Genomic DNA, 21,229 nt, shown 5'->3' on the forward strand with positions numbered 1-21,229 from the left:
CAGAATCCATCACCTCAAAAATGTTGAGGTTCTTTTGCTTGATTAAAAACGATGCAATCTTATGTGGAATGCTTAATAGATGAAGAGAATTCGGGTTCTGTGAATGCATTACACCACCAAAATTGCCAATGAGAGAGCAAGTGGAGATCCTAAGTTGAAAATTTTTATGTAAGCAAAAGAAACACCACCAAAATTTGATACAAACAGACCATGGAGCAAAGGGCTCCAGACGCCACCAGTTGCAGCCCTCATCTAGGTGCTGTTTTCCTTCCAAATCCGTCCGGCAACCCGGAGCTTGAGCTGCTTCCTGTCTCCACCAGAGAAAAAAAGTGCCATGTTACGCTGGATTATGAGACCATCATGGCTATCCCTAACCTTCTGATCACTATCACGTATGCTCCGAGGGGTTCCTTCCCATATTAGTTTCCTGCCATTTGCGCCCACCTCCAGTCTGTAACCAAATTTTCGTGCTTCAACGGCATCACCCATGAAACGAAGGAATGCAATGTAAACCGGAGCCATGCCAAGTAGGAAGGCTTCAAAGTGCAGGCAGAAGTACTGGCTGTAACAGTTAAACACCTAACAAACATAAAGAACATGAAGGTGAGCATCTAAAAAAACACACACACACACATTGCATCAGTTACCAATCACCATAGATGCCACAAATTAGAGCCAACCCATTTGGTAAATAGGCATCATTCTCAATGTTACATTCCAAAAAAAAATTCAAATTCAAAACATAACTTAGGGCATAAACAATCAACGACTCCAAATCAAAACTTGAACAATGAAACTCCACTTACCATAAGCATCCTTGCTGCATTGTCTACCTCACGGGATTCGACTTAACATAGAGATGATTGAAGGTTGATCCAATGTGCATGTCAACCTTGTGATCTTCTCGTAGATGGCCAACCAAAAATGGAATATCCCCAACTACTGAGCACTCAGATCCAGGATATGGGCAATTGTATGGTCTAAAGTTACACTGAGCTTCATGTTTAAGTTTGTTGTAGTAAGGGAAGATCTCCATGCAGCCCAAAGAACAGTACTTACAAGGAAGTTCTAGTGACTCTGCTACCTTCTCCAATGCCAGACATCTGATGTCTCCAAGTTCTTCTCTACAAGTCGGGCACCGGTTGTTCACCCTCAATTTCAGATGGAGCACAGAGTGTGCCCATTTAGGCACTGCAGAAACAGAAACTTTGAAATCAACTAGTTCCAAACTTCAAAGTTCCAACCAATTTAAGCAGTGAATCAAACTGAAAACTCTAGTTGCAGGCTTAACATCTAGGAAATCAAAACATCAAGAAACTCAAAGCAAACCCACAACTCAAAACATCATTTTAAACAATTCTCCAAATAAAAAATCATGCCATAAAGACAGCTTCTTTATGAAGAATGAGATAATTACGAATTCAGGCTACATTCTAAGCCTTTATGCCCAAAACAGAATCAGACCCTGCATCAAGGAAATACCCACATCCTAGAATTACATTTCCCAGCCAACCAAAACTCATCACCTGAATTTCACCACCAAATTAAAATAAGCTCAATATATCAAAGTCACCCAAAAACAAAACTTAATGTGACCCCATTCTGATTAAATGTGACAACTAACACACACCTGGTGGATTGGTGGGAACATAGAGTTTGTGCAGACAGGGCATTGGAGAAGTTCATGGACACTTGTGGCCGGAGACAGAGCTTTGTTGTGAGACTTGGCTGAGGCCAAGAAAAGAAAGTGGTGATGGTGATGGCGACGGCGGCTGTGGTTAGAGTCTCCTCGTAGATCCCATCACATGTTGTCAAACATTCAACAACACCAACATCCTCCATTGTAATAGCTGTTCATGCAGGTTTGAAGAAACCATAAAATTTAAAAAACAGAAACAAGCACTGAATTTTTATTTTGTTCCTTTGTGTATGTGCTCTGGCAGTGGCAATGCTTGAATTGATAGTATCTAGAACGAAGTAAAGGGGCAGAGAGAGAGGAGGGACAGATTGGCAACCAAGGCTTCAAAGAAGTTGGCTGTCTTGGGAGTATTTGTTGAAGGAAACAGACAAGTCTCCATCGGTCCTTCCAAAAATATAATGCCAAAGGCAGTTAATGCTGAAAACAAAGGACCAACTGCACCTACTTAAAAATTGCTTCCCAACTGGGTAATTTCAGTGTGATCCCTTAGAGCAACTCCATTAGATGCCCTTGCAAAAGTTTATGGTGTTTTCACCCATTGCTGGCATATTCACATAAGATATGAGAAGATAAATTTGTATAGAGTTTTTGTGTGGAAAGTGAAAAATTGACTAGGTATTTATTTTTTAAAAAAAAATTCTGAATTTTTTGGTATTTTTTTTTTAATTTTTTTTGTTCTGATGTCGTGGGTTGGAACTAAAGCAAATCTTGCCTGAGGGCCAGCCTGGGTTCGTGGGCCCCATCTCCTATCAGGGCAAGACTAGCCCGCTGGAATGTGGTTTTTGGCGCAGCCCCCCCTAGCCTCGGGCTTGGGCTGCTTGGTGGAACCGCTCTTATGTTTTCAAAATCTAACTTGGAAGTTTAATTATTTTTAGGAGATTCACTATTATACCAAATATAGAAGCCTAAATTATAAAATAAAAAAAATAAAAACCCTATATGAAATGGACTTTAAGAACACACTCAAAGTTCATTTACAACATAACAAAAATGCTTTTAATTTCTTTTAAATTACAAAACTGTCATTGATTTCTTAAAATAAATTCAACCCCAAAACCTCATAAAAAAGCTCAAAACATTGAATAGGGCATTAAAATAATTTAATAATTAAAATTAAATTCAATAGGGCTAGCTGTCATTTTTTAGGTTTTTTTTTTTTTCAGTTTGTTTATAGATTTTAAATTATGTATAATTTATCTATATTATTAGTGCTAAAAATGGGTATATGACTAAATATCTCTATTTTTTATTCATCCCCCCATATGTGAAGAATTTTGCATTTTGAAATTCTTATATAAATTTCCACCAAAAACAAACAAATTCTTATATTGGAGTGGCTCCGAGTAGTGGTGGATCTAGGATTCTCAGGCCAAGCGGTCACATTAAGCTTTGAAATTTTTGTAAGAAAAAAATAACAGTAAAAAAATAGAAATATAGTACTTCCATCCAAACTTCACTTGTGCACGACAAGTTTTCCTTTCAAAACATTGCATTATAGCTTCATAAATCAAAATAAATTAAAAAATTATTCCATAATTCTATACATAATTTAATCAAAATAAATTAAAAAATTGTTCCATAATTCTACACATGATTTAATCAAAATAAAAACTCAATGTAATATAAGTTTTGTTAATGTCTCACCTAAAAAATAATATAACCTTTTTTTATTATAAAAAAATAATATAATTTTTGTTATTTTTCAATAATTTTAGGCACTTTTGTATTTAAACCTCGCACTCCTCTTTGCTCATCCCATATTCTAAGTCCGCCCTAACTTCTAATTCAAATTTTCACACTTTCTAAGAAAACCCCACTATCTTCTAAGAAAAAACTTAAGAGCTTAATGATTTAAGTATTAGGGTGAAACAAAAAAACTCAAAAGAATATCATTTTTTTATAAGAAATAAAATTATAATGTATAGAGACTAGAATTATCTTCTTCTTTTTTTCTAAATTTAAAATGAAACAACCCCAACCCACACCTCCCACTTAGAAAAAGAAAAACAAAAAACAAAACCTCCCCATCTTCTCTTTCATAGTTTCACTCTCTACAACATCCACTCCAATCCTTTTCTCTCTCACTACTGATACTCTCTCTCTCTCTCTCTCTCTCTCTCTCTCTCTGGGTTCTTTCGTCGAGTACATTAAGTGCACCCAATAGCTCAACAAGTTGTTGGCCAAGGGGTTTGTAACTACTCGCCTAAGACCTCCACAACCAAATGCCGGCATCCTAAGGGCCTCTTGCTTCCTTGGTGAGTTTGCTCCTAACTTCGAGGTAAAAGTAAGGAGCTTGTAGTTGAAGTAGTTAAGAGCATATATCCTTGCACATTTGAGTCTTGAGATCCTAATTTCACCTTCCCCAATATTTTTTTTAAAAAAAAGTAAGCTTCACAGCAATAAAAACATTTCAAATTCACTTGATACATATCGAGTCGACTGTAAAATAATTGTATGTATTTGGATGAGGGAAATCAACTTGGAATTTTGACAAAAGTTAGAATTTCTAAATTGACATGAACCAATTCTCGTGTTTGAATAACAAAACAAAGAATTTAGAAATTCCATGTATGAAAAAACCTAGAATTTGGAGGTCATAAAGAACAACTTTAAATTCTATATGAATAATCGTCATTTCTAAAATTCCAAAATTATACATGCTAAATTCCATTAATTTTCATCATTTTAAATTCCGTGTTTAAACATTAATCTTCGTCATTTTAAATTCCATCATTTATGAATTTATTAATACTTTTATATTTACTCCTCCAAACGCACACTAAGAAAATACCAAAGAAACAAACCAAGTCCCAAGGGTAGTCGAATTCGGACCCTGATAAACCAAACCCGCATGAAGAAACCTGGGTCTCAGATCAGTTCGACCCAAAAAAAAAAAACCTGGGTCTCTGATAATACCGTAACAGAACTCAAAGTTTCAAACTTCCAACTCAAATTCATGCAATACAATTGCAGAGGCAAAATGAAAAATCATAAACCCTAAAAGAGATAAACCCCCCAGAAATGAGCACAAATATCCACATTCCTTTCTAATCCCACCATTTGTTCAACCTTCTTTATCGTCTCCAGCAATGACTTCAATGGACATTCTCAATTCACCCAGGCTTTACATTCCCAAACCCCACACCCACTTCAAATCCCCAAATCACTCAAAGCGTTTCAATTTGATTCGAAAAATTCAACCACAGCCACCTTTCCCTCACCGGACACTCACCTTCCTTTGCCAGTCGTATTCGGGGCCCTCGTCACGGTCGGGTGACACTAGCAAAGCCCCCCAAGACGATTTTGTGACCAGGGTCTTGAAGGAGAACCCAAGCCAGATTGAACCCAGGTACTTAGTTGGTGACAAGTTTTACACTTCGAAAGAAAAAGAGAGTTTGGGCAAGAATTCCAATGTGGGTTTTATTGAACTCTGGGCTAAGAGATTGAAATTTTCGAAGGTAGAACCGAAGAAAGAGAGGACTGAGGGTCAAAATGATAGTCAAGTGAGGGATGAATCTGTTTATTTAAAGGACATTTTGAGGGAGTATAAAGGAAAGCTCTATGTGCCAGAGCAGATTTTTGGGACTGAGTTGCCGGAGGAAGAGGAATTTGAGAGGAGTTTGGAGGAATTGCCCACAATGAGCTTTGAGGATTTTCAGAAAGCTTTGAAGAGTGATAAGGTTAAGTTGTTGACTTTTAAGGAAGCGACAGGGACTTCTTATGGGTTCACTGATTTCATTGTCGATTTGAAGGAGATTCCAGGCCAGAAGAGCTTGCATAGAACCAAATGGTAAAAATGAAAAAAACATTTAATTACTTAAAGAGTTTTGCTTTTGTGGATGTTTTGGCAGTTCAGTGATATTGTTTGCAATTTTTAGGGCAATGAGGCTGGATGAGGGTGAAGCTCAGGCTCTTCTGGAGGAGTATACGGGCCCGAGATATGTAATAGAGGGGCATACTACGGTGATCAATCTTTGAACACTTTTGAGCTTAGTTAATTATAACTTGTGAATCAAATAGAAATTGGTTTTAAGAGAGGCAAAAGTTATTGTGAATTGTCTTGTGGCACTAGTTTTCATGGTGTGAAATTAGAGTGTTTCTATTGTACTCCCATTCAGTTGGAGGTTCTGGTTTAAGCGCTTAGAAAGTGAGCATGGCTGTATTGACCTTCCTTTATAAATTCTATTATCAATGATAGAAAACCTTTAGCTGTATGGACATACTCTGGTTCAAGAATTAGCTTCTATTTTCTCAAACTTAAATTTTTGCAGCTATCTCTTCTTGTATATGTTCCAGACATGAGGTTTGGGTCATAGAAAACAATGCATTGTATTGATGCATATAATTGGAACCAAATGTTTAAGGAGTCAAGATTTTCCTTTTATTCCGACAGAAAATTGATATTTTCCTTACTGTTTGATTCCTCTGTTGCAGTCTTTGGTTGGAAAATTACCACGTTACCCTCATCCGGTGGCATCTTCCATATCTAGCAGAATGATGGTAGAGCTTGGAATGGTAACAGCTGTAATGGCTGCTGCTGCAGTTGTTGTTGGAGGGTTCCTGGCTTCTGCAGTATTTGCTGTTACCAGTTTCGTTTTTGTGTCGACTGTATATGTCGTATGGCCTATAGTCAAACCATTTATTAGACTTTTTCTTGGTCTCATCTTTGGAATTTTAGAGAGAGTATGGGATAATCTTGTTGACTTCTTCAGTGACGGAGGCATTTTCTCTAAATTTTCTGATTTTTACACTTTTGGTGGTGTATCTTCCAGCATTGAGATGTTAAAACCAATTACAATTGTCCTTTTGACCATGGTCCTTCTCGTCCGTTTCACACTCTCTAGACGACCTAAGAACTTCAGGAAGTGGGTAATGCTGCGTCATTTCTACAGTTTCTTTCCTTATTCTTCTTGCATTAATGCCTTGCCTTATTTATGCCATGGATCTGATCGCCATGAGTTGCACTTAATATTTGCAGGATCTGTGGCAAGGGATTGATTTTTCACGGTCTAAAGCAGAAGCTCGTGTTGATGTTAGTTTCTAAGAGTTATTCATTTGTGTAACTTTCTTAGCATGCTGAAGTTCTTCATGAGGTTCTTAGAATTCAATATTGTATTGACATGTATGTGTTCAGGGGTCAACTGGAGTTAAGTTTAGTGACGTGGCAGGGATTGATGAAGCAGTAGAGGAACTCCAGGAGGTATTCGTTTTCACTAATCGTTGAGAATCAATTGCTTGTGTATTGCAATTTGTCCCCCAGTCTTAACATAACTATAACTCTTGTTTGTAAATTTGAAATTAATGATAACTTATTGATATCTTTGATATTCTGCTGATTAGTTGGTGAGGTACTTGAAGAACCCAGAACTGTTTGATAAAATGGGAATAAAGCCTCCGCATGGGGTTCTTTTAGAGGGCCCACCTGGATGCGGCAAGGTTTGTTATTTGTCCTAATCTTCAATATGTGCACATGAAATTAGCCCGTAGTAATTTTTCAGTTTACTTGCCTGTTTCTAGACCCTGGTTGCTAAGGCCATAGCGGGTGAAGCTGGTGTTCCATTTTACCAAATGGCTGGATCTGAATTTGTTGAAGTTTTAGTTGGTGTTGGTTCTGCTCGTATTAGGGATCTATTCAAAAGAGCCAAGGTGATTATACTTCCCATTTGTAGTTGAATTCTGTAAATTGTGATTGCACTCGTCCATATTTAATGCATAGAACTGTGTGGCTAACAACATTGGTTCTCCCGATATTATCCCACTTTGTCACCCAGAAGTGAGAAGTGGGAACAACAAGCAAGTCATTCTCCTTTATCAGTAATTTTATATAAAGTATACTTCCCTTTTAATAAGTGGTTCTTAGTGTAGAGTTTCTTCATCAATTAATGCATGGAATTTTTGCTTTCTTGAAGTCCTGTTGAGATTGCTACATTATGATCTTTTTTTTCGGTGCAGGTAAACAAACCATCAGTTATTTTCATTGATGAAATTGATGCATTGGCTACGAGGTATGCACATTTCTCTTGGTGGATTTTAATGAATTGCGTGCTATCGTTTGTGGTTTTAAAATTTTGTGAGCAACATAGCTTCATGACATGTCATCATTGTGCAAGCTGCTGACTGAAAAGTGTCTAGTCCATAATTTTTAATTGGATGCTCATACTAGTACTACATGTTTGTTATTGTATGATCAGGCGTCAAGGGATTTTTAAGGAATCTTCCGACCACCTGTATAATGCAGCCACTCAAGAGAGGGAAACTACACTGAACCAGCTCTTAATAGAGCTTGATGGGTTTGATACTGGTAAAGGTGTTATATTTTTAGCTGCTACAAATCGCAGGGATTTGTTAGACCCTGCACTTCTCCGACCAGGTCGTTTTGATCGCAAGGTTTGTTTCTTTCTGAGTAAAAGACTGTTAGAAGTTAGAACTAGTCCACTCTGTTAGTTCAGGGACTTTTAACTCTTTGGTTTAAGATTGACATATCATCAGTCACATCATACCTTCTTTTTTTAATCAGACATCATACATCTTTATGTGATCCTAAATGAGCCATTAAACTATTTTCCAATTGTTGGTTGGAATTGTCCTGCTGGATGATTCTCTATTGGATAATTTAGCGACTTTTTAATAACTAGTGGATATAAATTAATTGCATATCCAAATGTCTGTTTTCTGCTTTATCCATAAATTGTATAGGTTAGCTCTGTTGAATGAATCAATGAAATTTACTGGCTTTATTGTTATTTGGGTTTTATCATGTAGATAAAAATTCGTCCTCCTGCTGCAAAGGGGAGATTGGATATTTTGAAAATCCACGCAAGCAAAGTGAAAATGTCAGAGTCTGTTGATTTGTCCAGCTATGCACAGAACTTACCTGGTATGCATCCGTCTTTGCTGTTCCATATAATTTGGTATTTGGATGACTAAACATTTGATAATTATTAGGATGGACGGGAGCAAAGTTGGCTCAGCTGGTCCAAGAGGCTGCACTTGTAGCAGTGAGGAAGGGGCATGAGTCAATTCGTCAGTCGGACTTGGATGATGCAGTTGATAGACTTACTGTAGGACCAAAACGGGTTGGAATAGAGTTAGGTCATCAGGGACAATGTCGTCGATCCACTACTGAAGTTGGAGTTGCAATAACTTCTCATCTGCTTAGGCAATATGAGAATGCAGAAGTTGAATGCTGTGATCGTATCTCAATCATCCCTCGTGGTCAGGTGCCCCTTCTGCTTCTTTATCTTCTTTTTTGTCCATAGGCTGATTTGTAAGTTGTTGCTCTTATATGTTTTCAACACTTTCTGATGGATTAAAAGTTGTGTGGTTCATTACATACTTAAAAGATGAAAAATTAATTTTACTTAAAACTTGTCTTTTTAAATTAATTTCACTGTTCATTTGCACGTAATGACTAATTTGATATAACTATAATAATAGTATTTGACTCTGGGGTCATCTTTCCTATCACTTGTTACTTATGGAGTGATTTGTTCAGACATTATCGCAAGTTGTATTTCATCGACTTGATGATGAATCATACATGTTTGAGCGCCGGCCACAATTGCTACATCGCCTTCAGGTTAGCTTTTTTATTGTTTATGGTTTCCTTTTAACTGCATCCTATTCATTAATTTGGATTTTTTTTTCTCCTTCCCCATGCAGGTTTTACTTGGAGGGAGGGCCGCTGAAGAGGTCATATATGGACGGGACACATCAAGGGCTTCAGTTGACTACCTTGCTGATGCATCTTGGCTTGCTCGTAAAATTTTAACCATGTTAGGCCCTTATTCACTACTGTTTTTCTAACTCCCTGCTTTATGTGATGTTGTAATGAACTGATTGTTCACTCCTTACAGTTGGAATTTGGAGAATCCAATGGTCATACACGGAGAGCCACCACCTTGGAGGAAGAAAGTTCAATTTGTAGGCCCTCGGCTGGACTTTGAGGGATCACTGTACCACGACTATGACCTAATTGAACCACCAGTGAACTTCAATTTAGACGATGAGGTTGCGAAAAGGACTGAAGAGCTGATACATAATATGTATGACAAAACACTTTCTTTGCTTAAAAGGCACCATGCAGCCTTGCTTAAAACTGTGAAGGTAATTGGTCTGCATGCAAATTTGCATCTTGGAAGTGTTACAGATGTTTATCCTTCAAGTGCATATGATTGAATTTCTTGAATATCTTATGAGGTTTTAAGCGGTGTAATGGCTTGCGGGCTTCTTTGACTTTCATTTCAGGTTCTTCTTGAACGCAAGGAAATTAGCGGCGAAGAAATCGATTTTATCTTGAACAAGTACCCTCCACAGACACCCTTAAAGCTTCTTTTTGAGGAAGAAAATCCTGGCAGCCTTAAGTTCATCAAACAGGAACAGGAACAGGAACGTGAGTTAGAGTATGCCCTTCTAACACAATCCAAAGGAGAAACCCTATGATTAATGAAAGATCCCATACATGGGGCCTCTCCGTGTTCTTTTTGTACCGTGCATGCATGGGGACTGCATTGGAAGCTTCATTGCCAGCAAGAGCGTGAAGAGCATGAATGAGATTGTATCGTGTAGTTTTGTTGTGTGCTACCCAGAAGGTGTAATCTATCTTTTGTAATTCAAAGCAAGCCCATTTTTCCTTTTTATTGGGCTTTTTATTTTTGTTAATTTGTTTTATTCTTGTGTTTGATAGATGTAGCTCAGCTGTAGTTATTAGAAAAAGCCAGGAATGTAAAGGATTAAGAATTCCAAATTCATCTGCACTTTTTTCATTTAAACATCAATGAGATCATAACTCCAATAGCTGGATACAATCATCTAATTTTAAACCTAATGAACATTATATGTGAAATCTTGTGTCACAAAATTTCCAAAACTACATTCAAGTTAGGCACGGTGTCTAAAATATGGAGTACTGTTATGCTCACTAAATTTGTTTATGAACTTTTGCTTATTATGACTTGGCAATGACTCATTTATTCAAATTTTAATTTACTAGAACAAATTTGGCAGTTTTTAATTAATCAATCGGAGACTAGGAGATTCAAACTGGAGCTCCCTTCCAACATTGGTGTCTTTGAACATTTTAGTTTTCAAGCTCTTAGAGCACCTCCATCCTAAAGGGCAAGGGTAAGGCAAATGCAAGCGCAAGGTTTGTTATATTCACGTGAATAGTGGCAGACTTGCCTTTCCACCCTAAAAGGCAAGGGCAATAGCAAACACCATTCACTTTAATTTATTTTCTATTTTTTTCACTTAAACCATTATTTTTTATAAGCTTTTCGAATAAGATTTTCGGTTGCCACGTGTCACAATTTGTTTTAAAATTTTCACCTAAACATTTAGATAACATTTTTGGATAAAATTTTCAAATTAAATTTTCGGATAAGATTTTCGGTTGTTATATGTCTATATTTATTATAAAATTCACATCTCACTCATCATATAATTGAAATACCTACTCACTCATCATACAATTGAAATACTCTCGGTCCTCATAGTCTGACACAATCTAGAACAAAGGACGAGTCGATCATTGGCGGAGGCGGTTCCACTGGATCACGACGTGGTGGAGTATTTTCCTTCAGAGGACGTAATAGTGCCATTATTTCATACACGGAACGCACCACTGGAACCGACTGCAGGCATTATTCACTTGAGGAGCCATGTGTAATGGTTTTCCTCTCTTCTTTTTTGTCTTGAATAATCTATTAAAAAAATGAAATTGGAAATGCAAGAAATATATAAATAAAAAAAGACATTAAATTGAATAAAATGGCAATTAAATTTTTTTTACCTCGTCGCCAAGATTTTGACCTCTTTGAACGTTTGGCCATTTGTATTTTTGTACAAATGAAATTTTATAGTAGAAAATTTGGTGTGGAAAAAGATGAATTTGTATGAAGATTTGGTGTGGAATGTGAATAATATTAGTAGGTATTTGTAGAAAAATTTTCAGAATTTTGTGATTTTTTTTTTTTTTTTTAAATCAGAGGCTCTAGGGTAAGCCACGTGACTCGTAGCCGTTGGTGTCTGTGGGCTAGTGGGTCAGTGGTGACGTCAGCAGTCTTGGGGCAACAGCCCAGTCAATTTTTGCCTGTGGGCTTGCCCGGGCTGGCTTGCGCGCTGGGGGAGAGTTTGTGGCCTGGGGCTCCCATTTGCCCGAGTTTGGGCTTGTGCTGGAGGTGGGCTTAGTGGCATTGGAAGTGGCCGTTGAAACTTGACACACCAAATTAAGCCGTTCGTAAGATACGGGTTAAAAAGTTCAACTTAAACTTGCTCTAAAACCGACTTATGCGCCGTTCAATTCAACGGCGAAGAGCAGTTCCCGCACGAATGGGAATAATGTAGCCACAAAAAGCAGACAAGGACTTTTCGTGATTCCAACTTCTGAGGAAAGACCACATTTTCTCAGAAGTTGGAAGATCTCTTTGCCCAAAAAAAAACTTCTGAGGAAAGACCACATTTTCTCTCCCCCTCCTCCCTCTGTCGCTATGCTTTTTGATGCAACAGAAAGACCCAGCAAAACCCTTCAACTCAACGGCTCTTCCTGCACAGATGAGAGATGAAGAAGCCTCGGAATGGCTCCTTATATATCAAAAGCCAAAGCAAAGACACCAATGAGACCTTCAATTTTCAGAAACACAATGAAAGCTGCAATTTTCAGAAAAACAATGACAGCTGCAAGAACAAAAACAAGAAGAACAACTACAGCACCAATAAGAGCAAGAGCTTCTATGAATTATCTGTGTCTTTGATCTTCTCACTTTGGTGCCTTGTCTTCCTGTTCTACTCTAAACTTGGTCTTGGCCATGGGAATGGAGGTATCATCTTTTCCATTTATGATTCATGTTCCATTTTTCTTTGCTTTGGCTTCTGTTTCTTATTCTGATTCTGAACTTTTATTTATTTGGTTTTTGGATTTGGATTCTTAGTAAATTTTGTATCTTGTTTTTGTAGTTTTGGCTCTACTTTCTCCCACTTTCATCTAATTCCTTAACACCCAATTTTCATTTTTGTATTTCTAGCAAACCCATTTCCTCAATCTGCATTTTGTATCAATATTTCACAAATAAGTTGAAGCGTAGAAAGAAAGCTGAAGCCTGTAATGTTCCCCTAATAAGTTTCTTAGAGAATAACTATCCAATTAGTGGCTTTAGACTTTTCTATCATAGCATAGTCAAGTTACATGTGAATGAATTGAAGAGGTGAATTTTCTCTTTGGGTATGATAGTGTTAGAAGATCCTAATTTCTTTTTTGTTTCAACAATTTTCTGTAGCATGAAGAGGCCTTCGTTTCTTATTCACTATTTCTTTTTTTTAGTGGTTTTGGTTTTTTCTTAAAAATGTTAAAATCTTTAGAAACTAGACTGTGTAATTCCCAATTAGGGTTTTCTGGCCTTTTTCTTTTAGATATATTGATTTTTTCCTATGCTGTTCTGCCATGGTTTGTCAATTGCTTCCTTAGTTGATATGAACTGTTGGGAAAATCTCTTCTACTGGTCCCCTTACATTCTTGGTGATGAATGAAAATGTGTCTGATTTACCAAATCTTATCTTCTAGCTGGAATTTAGAGAGCTTTCTTATGGAATCACCATTCTTCTATTTCCAGATTCATGATTTTAGGATAAGCTATTTAGGTGGCATTTTAACTTTTATCCTTGTCTATAAATTTGATGCATAATTTGTTTAACTTGAGCCTATATCTTCAGGGAATTCAGCTCCTGATAACAGAACTACACATTGTCCTAGTGTTCACAATGGTGAGCACGGTGATCATGCATGCTCATTTGTAGAAAACGGAAACAGAAGGCAGACTAATGGAATGCTATTAGATTTTGGTTCGTCTAAAAGCCATAATGATTCTGATGTATCTCACAACTATGCAATTTCCAAGTACTCACTTCCAGAGACAAATAGGTTAGAAAAATTAGTTTGGAGTGTTTTAGGTTATGGTGATTTGGTTTGTGAAGTACATCAAGCACAAGAAGAGCAGAACACAAATCATTCAGGGCAATATCTGAATGGTAGAACTTCTCATTCCACCTATCTCAATTTTGATGAATTTCGAAACATAACAAAGCAAGAAAAAGGTCAGGATGTGCCTAGTCAGCTCGTTAACATTCCCCATGGGCTTGAACCTGATGGAACGGAGTACAACTATGCCTCTGCGTCCAAGGGTGCAAAAGTGGTGGCTCACAATAAGGAAGCAAAAGGAGCAAGCAACATATTGGGCAAGGATCACGATAAGTACCTGAGAAACCCTTGTTCTGTAGGGGGGAAGTTTGTTATCGTTGAACTTGCAGAAGAGACTCTGGTAGATGCTGTCAAAATTGCAAACTTTGAGCATTACTCTTCTAATTTCAAGGAATTTGAATTGTCAGGTAGTTTAAGCTATCCAGCAGACGCATGGTCCCCATTGGGAAACTTTGTTGCTGCTAATGTCAAGCATGCTCAAACCTTTAAGCTGCCAGAACCCAAATGGGTAAGATACTTGAAGTTGGATTTGCTAAGTCACTATGGATCAGAGTTTTACTGCACACTGAGTGTTCTAGAGGTGTATGGTATTAATGCAATTGAGCGAATGCTTGAAGATCTGATTGTGGCGTCTGCAGAATCTGCGGCCAATAAATTGGCAGAGCCTAATGCAACTGTAATATCTTCTACAAAAGAAGAGGTTGGTTCAACTGACCAGAGGACAAGTGGTGAAGGTCAAAATGGGGTGCGAACGGCTGGTGTAGGGATCGAAAACATTGAAGATACACAAAAAGTAAATTTAGACGTTACCAAAAATCCCGTAACTACGAACAAGATTCCAGCAACAACGAACAAAATTCCAGAACCTGTTATGAAGGTAAGACAGCAGCCAAATGGAAGAATTCCTGGTGATTCTGTTCTGAAGATTTTGATGCAAAAGGTGAGGTCACTTGAGCTGAACTTATCTGTGCTGGAGGAATATATCAAAGAATTAAATCGAAGACAAGGGGATATCTTGCCGGAGGTTGGTAAAGAGCTATTAAGATTATCATTGCTTTTGGACAAAACCAAAACGGAGATTAAAGATCTTATGCAATGGAAGGAAAATATGGTACTGCATGGTTTTTTCTTCTTGAATGTCTTTTCAATTTGTAATGTATATGCATATAGTTTTGGGAAAGGAAGCTTTATCCGCCTAATTGTTTGGCATCCTTCGATTCTCCAGGAAAAAGAATTTACTGACCTCGAATCATGGAAAGCTGTTGTCTCATCTCAAGTGAATGCATTGGCCAGGGAAAACAACATGTTAAGGTTAGAAATATGTCTCAACATATTACTACAGTTCTGCACAATTTTTTTAATGCACTAAATTTTGCTTCATATCAGTCTCTTTGACTCACTGACATGAATCTTTGTTACTGCAGATTGGATTTTGAAAATGTTAGGAAAGATCAAGCGAGCCTGGAAAGTAAAGAGCTTGCTGTTCTAGCCGTTAGTCTTTTCTTTTTGTGCTTTGCCATTCTCAAACTAGTTTCATTGCAAGTTTTGACATTTTTCAGAGCCTCCTCTCAGCCTGAGAATGCATGCAGGAAAAGTAGAGGTTGGGTTTTGATGATTGTTAGTAGCAGTATGACAATATTCATTACTTTGATCTGTAGTTAGTCTTTCTCCTCTTTCTTGTAGTGCCATAGGTTTTTGGCTCCTTAGTCATTAGATCTTCCGTATAAAAAGAAGAGAACGGTGTTGTAGAAAGAAAAATTAAAAAAAAGGTTGGTTGTCTTTTTATTTCCGTTTTCTTTTTTTTCTGAGCTACATCATTACAAACAATAAGAAAATAATCAGCAATCTTAGGCTCCTTGCAGCCGAATTTGCAAAATTTGATGCCTCAAGGCCCAACTTGTCTTCGCTGACTTTCTAGGCCAGCAGTCTATATAAGGTCCCATTGGTCCAACGGTCCATGATCTGGTGTCGTTGTAATCGAATCTTTTTCTATTATTCTTTTATTCTGCTCTGTACGATGAAACTTCTTAACTCGACCAAAATGACGAAAAGTCTAAAATGCACTGCACAGTCTGCACTGAAATGATGTTAAACTTGTATAACTATTTCCTTCACTGAACTCCATTTTATTTGGCAGATAGGAGTTAGGGCAGCGTGTCATTCCTTACACGCTTGAGTCAATTCTCTTTATCGTAAGTTAGAATAATGAAGCCTGGTTCATTGGAAAAAAAGCATTGATTTATAGATCAATAGTCTTAGATACTGTCATAGCACTCCGAGTGAGAAAACCCCACTCTCCTTCTGTAACTTTGACAAATAGTAAGTTAGACTAACGCTTATATATATAAAAGAATCCATTTAATTTGTAAATAGTTAACCATTTATTAAACCATACTCTATAAAGGCAAAGCACCCTCCAATTCACTCCATTGACTTGGCAAAATTGAGTACCCAATTTCCATTCAAGACTATTCACTCTAGTGACAACATTTTATATGGAAACGAATGATAATTTTTAAAAAATACATTAATTAAAATTTGAATGACAAAAATTGATTTAATAGTAAAAAAAGGAAGTTGAAATTACGAAAACATCCCCCAAGAAATTTATGTAAAGAATAATCGCTCATTAATTAATTAATATTATTATTTAATATTGACCCGGCACACACGGTTCGAGTTGATTCTCGGACCTCAGTCCGTTACGACTCACGAGTCACAGCTCACAACCACCCTCCCTCTCTCTCTCTACTTATCTCCTGAGAAAGCCTGACACTTCTGTAAAATTCAATCTCCGCATTAGGGTTTTCCAAACAACCCCACCACAGCAAACCACGCCGAGACGAAACGGCGCAATTTCGCTCTCCGCCACACACACAATATAGCCTTATCGTGGACTCTGCCGCACCAGATATTTAGGGTTTTCATGTTCTGCAAAGCTTTCATGTCTTATGAATGGAGAGCATTGCCTTCAGTCTCTCATCTCCCCAAACCTTCTTCGTAGCCCTCGTATTCACTTTTCTCTCCTTCTTCCTCGCTCTCCTCGCCGTCCGATCACTCCCTTTCAAACCCAAATCAGGCGGCTCGGCTACCGACCTGTCGACGTCGAATAAAAACGAAAAGCTGCGAGCTTGCTGTGCTTGCAACTGTAACGACGTCGTCTCCGGCTCCGATTCGGAGCCGCTGAGAGCGCCGCACTTGAACGGCGGGACCGGTCCAGACGTGACGGAAAAGACGGCGACGGTGATTACGGAGCGGCAAACGGGCGCGTCGATGATGGAGCAGCTTGTTCCGGAGATTACGACGCACGCGCTTAGCTACTTGGACTATCCGAGCCTCTGTAGGCTTTCGATGACTAATTCGCTCATGCGAAAGGCCGCGAATGATGATAATGCGTGGAAAGCGCTTTATCATAAGGTATGTTACTGGTTTATTTATCGAACTTCTTGTATTTGAAGTATTTGTATGTTGGTCTTTGTTGAATTTTGATTTGAAGGCGAGGTGGTTTCCAATTGAAGGGATGGTGTGTTTGGTTGTAGAGAAAATGTAGGAAAATTTGGACCCTTTGTGCATGTAAGTTAATCGGAAATTGGTTGGGATTGTGTGCTTTGTTGTTGTTGTTGTTGTTGTTTATAGTATTGGAACTTTGGGTGTGGCTTGTCGTGTGGGGCGAGATTAGGATATTGCATGTTACTTTGCTACATTTGTGAGTTGGGATGTGAAACATGTGGGATGAGATTAGGCTATTGTGTGTTTACTTATGGCACATTTTGGGTGCCTGAGAGATGAAAAAGAAGAACTTGTTTTAACTGCATTGGATTTATTCTCAAATTTTAGCTGCATGAAGTTTTCCTTCAATTAAATGATGAAATATATATTAAAAAAATTAATCTTTGTTTCTTTTATCTTGGTTTAATGTGCAGCCAATTTGTATCTGATCTTAGAACCAAAAAATTCTGTATGATCTTAGTTGCAATATTGTTACAAATATTACTTTTTTTATGTCTCTTTAATTAGAGAAGTACGTGACTGAATGTCTCTGTATTTTGCCGCCTGAAACCATAAGCAAGATTTAATTATTTGAAAGTTATTGAGAGATTTCTTGTTGGGATGTATGTTTAATTTAATTTTGAAAACAGAAATTTATCCATCTTTGAAGTCCTAATGCATGTCAGTTCTTTGTTTTCACCCATCAAATGGGTCCTAAGAATATTTTGTTTTGGGTTTTTCAAATTCTCTTCTAGGACTTCACATTGGAACAGGATGGTATAACACCAGTTAATGGGTGGAAGGCTTACTATGCTGCTACAAGAGCGATTGTGAATGTCAATACTGAATTCTTTAACTTCATCAGAGAAAGGTCACTTGCAGAAATGAGTCGTTTATGGCTGAATGCAGACTATGTGAAGTGTGTTCATGCCTCAGGAGAACTCTTTTCAGGGTAAGATGCCTCTTATTTGTGTACACTGTATGGTAACTGCACTTCTGTCACGAGTGCTTTCTTCTGTTAACCTCATCCACGTGATGTGAAAATGTTGTTTTTTGGTTTTTCTTTAAATCACTGCTAGTCCTTTGATTATGCTTTTTGTATCCATTCTGAAAAATGAAGCTATGCATGACTTTATGTTTTTTTCCTTTTTCAATGGGAGTGAATTTCTGTTTTTCAAACTCAGATTTAGAGAAAAAGGTCAATGAAATGGCCACTCGCAGCTCATGCGATGCCTTTCAGTTGGGATTTGGAGGATTGAAAGAATGAGGCTGTGCATGTTGTTCTAAAAAGCATTGGCAGTTGTTCTGTGCGTATTGTTCTAAGTCATTTTTGCTTCCTGGTCAGGTATAATGCAGTAATGCAGAGTTGGCGACTTGCGTTTGATTGGGAGCAAGGGGTCAACTTTCAGATTCGGGATGTGCGTGCTCGGGTTCTGACAGACATGGCTTGGGTTACCATGAAAACTTATTTTGAAATCGATACCAAGCCATTCATTGTGACCAACGTCTTTGAGTTTCATAATGGGCGATGGTACCTGGTGCATCATCACAGCTCTGATATGAATGGAGAGGTAGAACAGCCGATTGTGCAGGGGCAATAAGGAAAGGAAGATATGATGATACCGATTATATACTTGATACTGGTTTCAAAAAAAGAAAAAGAAAAGAAAAAAAGAATAGTGGTATCTTTTGCAGGAGCAAAGTCGCTTTAACTTTCACTATATTTTTCCTTGCAAGATGCTGTTAATTTTTCCAACCTCAGTTTTGGTTGTTTTCTATTCAAGAGGTTTATCCGTTTCTTTTCTCATCCTCTCATTGTTATTGTGATAAATGTTGATAAATTATTTGCGAAATTAATTACTTGGGTATAAAAATGAGTTTCGAGAATACTTGAAGGAACCAAGTTGCTGAAAGTTCAAGTACGGTCTCTTGAAAAGAGAATATGGAGGGGAAAAGTTTGTGCAGGAAAAAGTGGTTCAAACTGGCTAAAATTGGATTTTGAACAGAATTAGAATGAGCGGGTAGTTCGACCCTTAACGCACATTACTTGCCACTCTGGAGGCCAGAGATGTCAGTGTATATGCTACGATGCATTTATGTTCTCCCTTGAGAGATGGTTGGAGGTGGTTGGGTATGGTGTTCGGGGGGAGAGGGTAGAAATAAGAAGGCGATACACTATCGGATTATTGGAGGGCCGAAATCAGGTCATTCTCTACTATTTTTGTTTCTTTTTTTCGAAAGAAAATAGTTATCCTAGTCTATGATTTATTCTTTTTCCAGGGACTTACTCACAGCAGTGGGGTATGTTCATTCGCGGGAAGTTTATCACGAGAAGTTGAATAAGGGTTCTTGCTACGTTTTTGTTGGTCCCCGTATTAAAATAATCAACTTCAAGGGTAAGCTGGCTGAGATCAATCAACATGAGCGGATTAAAAAGATGAAGGACTTAATTGACATGGGATCTCTGTTCGAGTTATTAATTAGGTCGCTTATTCCTTCCGGTTCCACATGGAAAGAAAAAGATGCATTCATCAACTGTTTCCAAATCAGTGAATTTAACGTGAGTTTCTTTTAAATGTTTTTGTTATGTAATTGTATGTGTTTACATAACAAAAACATTTAAAAGAAACTCACGTTAAATTCACTGATTTGAAACAGTTGATGAATGCATCTTTCTTTCCATGTGGAAGGAAGAATAAGCGACCTAATTAACTCGAACAGAGATCCCATGTCAATTAAGTCCTTCATCTTTTAATCGCTCATGTTGATTGATCTCAGCCAGCTTACCCTTGAAGTTGATTATTTTAATACGGGACAACAAGTAGCAAGAACCCTTATTCAACGTCGTGATAAACTCCCGCGAATGAACATACCCCACTGCTGTGAGTAAGTCCCTGGAAAAAGAATAAATCATAGACTGGGATAACTATTTTCTTTCGAAAAAAGAAACAATAATAGTTGAGAATTACCTAATTTTGGCCCTCCAATAATCTGATAGTGTATCGCCTTTCCTTCTTATTTCTACCCTGGACACCATACCCAACCTTCTCTCAAGGGAGAACATAAATGCATCGTAGCATATATATTATTTCTACCCTGGACACCATACCCAACCATCTCTCAAGGGAGAACATAAATGCATCGTAGCATATATACTCACATCTCTGGCCTCCAGAGTGGCAAGTAATGTGCGTTGAGGTCTAACTACCCGCTCATGACAAATAGATGAAGTGATTTCGGCAACTTCTGCCCTTCAATCTTCAAAAAGATTACGTCGTTCTTAGTTCCATTTTCTTTATGGATTACTCCAGCCCATTGATTCGCAAGAGTGCTTCCAGTGAATTCATATTTCACAGTCCAAGAACCAAATGTTCGGCTCACACTTGGTTCTACCAGAGCCATCTTGAAGAAAAGAAAAAAATTGAAAAACAGAAACAATGAAAAAGATTGAAGAATAAAGAAATTTAAACAATCTTTTTTTTTTTAATCAAGATTGTATAATGACTGAATTCAAGATACTTTCTGAGAACGAAAAGGCACCTTGAGAACGGAGAGGCACCACCAACTTCTGATAGTTCTATACGCTAAACAAATATAGTCTTTGAGTAATGCTACACTTGCTACATTTTTATCTCACATTTCTATACCACATGATGTGGCATGTCCATATTATATGTCATGTCAATTAAATCAACGAAGTGTATTTTAATTAAGACAATTAGTAAAACAAATACTAGAATAAATCATTAAAAAAATATATATATTAGATAATTTTAATTGATATGGTTATCCACCTCAACTGTCACATAAGATGGTATAAGAATGTGGTATACAAATGTGATAAGTGTAACATTATTCTTAAAACTTTTTAAAATGGGTAAGATTTATATTGTAGATTAGGACTTTGTTTAACGGATTGTGAGAACACATGGCAGCTTTCGTTAATTTAGGTTTAAAAGCATTGAGGTGAGATGAATAAGTATCTGAGGTTCCATGGTCTAGCGGTTAGGACATTGGACTCTGAATCCAGTAACCCGAGTTCAAGTCTCGGTGGAACCTTCTCTTTTTAA

The 21,229-nt window shown here is 37.5% G+C and overlaps 3 protein-coding genes, 1 non-coding gene and 1 pseudogene across 6 annotated transcripts; 4 read left to right on the forward strand and 1 right to left on the reverse strand.

Annotated features, from left to right (window-relative positions):
• Positions 1–2: 2 nt before the first annotated feature.
• On the reverse strand, positions 3–2,204 carry LOC148915267 (E3 ubiquitin-protein ligase SINAT3-like; annotated as a pseudogene). The gene is made up of 3 exons (XR_016121893.1): positions 1,631–2,204; positions 807–1,191; positions 3–579 (listed from the first exon to the last, which is right to left on the reverse strand). The product of XR_016121893.1 is annotated as an E3 ubiquitin-protein ligase SINAT3-like (transcript).
• Positions 2,205–4,638: 2,434 nt separating this feature from the next.
• LOC148915268 (putative inactive ATP-dependent zinc metalloprotease FTSHI 1, chloroplastic) lies at positions 4,639–10,470 on the forward strand. 2 transcript variants are annotated; one of them, XR_016121947.1, is made up of 15 exons: positions 4,639–5,489; positions 5,578–5,662; positions 6,134–6,568; positions 6,678–6,731; positions 6,834–6,899; positions 7,040–7,135; positions 7,217–7,345; positions 7,652–7,704; positions 7,891–8,086; positions 8,462–8,576; positions 8,645–8,919; positions 9,195–9,278; positions 9,362–9,458; positions 9,556–9,805; positions 9,947–10,470. XR_016121947.1 is itself a non-coding variant. In XM_089041327.1 (15 exons), the coding sequence occupies exons 1-15, from the start codon at positions 4,789–4,791 to the stop codon at positions 10,139–10,141; spliced, it is 2,847 nt and encodes a 948-aa protein (XP_088897453.1). In that variant the 5' UTR covers positions 4,639–4,788; the 3' UTR covers positions 10,142–10,470. The 2 variants fall into 2 exon arrangements, 1 of the variants encoding a protein (XP_088897453.1); XM_089041327.1 differs by having other exon boundaries at positions 9,362–9,474.
• A 1,511-nt stretch (positions 10,471–11,981) lies between these two features.
• Positions 11,982–15,546, forward strand: LOC103337754 (SUN domain-containing protein 5). Its single transcript, XM_008240925.3, has 4 exons — positions 11,982–12,516; positions 13,406–14,781; positions 14,896–14,981; positions 15,095–15,546. Exons 1-4 carry the CDS (start codon positions 12,258–12,260, stop codon positions 15,330–15,332), a joined length of 1,959 nt encoding a protein of 652 aa, XP_008239147.2. The 5' UTR covers positions 11,982–12,257; the 3' UTR covers positions 15,333–15,546.
• An 806-nt stretch (positions 15,547–16,352) lies between these two features.
• Positions 16,353–18,966, forward strand: LOC103337756 (F-box protein SKIP8). Its single transcript, XM_008240926.3, has 3 exons — positions 16,353–17,087; positions 17,915–18,111; positions 18,505–18,966. The coding sequence occupies exons 1-3, from the start codon at positions 16,626–16,628 to the stop codon at positions 18,758–18,760; spliced, it is 915 nt and encodes a 304-aa protein (XP_008239148.1). The 5' UTR covers positions 16,353–16,625; the 3' UTR covers positions 18,761–18,966.
• A 2,180-nt stretch (positions 18,967–21,146) lies between these two features.
• On the forward strand, positions 21,147–21,218 carry TRNAQ-CUG (transfer RNA glutamine (anticodon CUG)). The gene has a single exon. It is a non-coding gene; the product is annotated as a tRNA-Gln (tRNA).
• Positions 21,219–21,229: the final 11 nt, after the last annotated feature.

This window comes from Prunus mume, linkage group LG7 (genome assembly GCF_029339155.1).
Source record: "Prunus mume cultivar Tortuosa linkage group LG7, ASM2933915v1, whole genome shotgun sequence".
NCBI lineage: Eukaryota > Viridiplantae > Streptophyta > Magnoliopsida > Rosales > Rosaceae > Prunus > Prunus mume.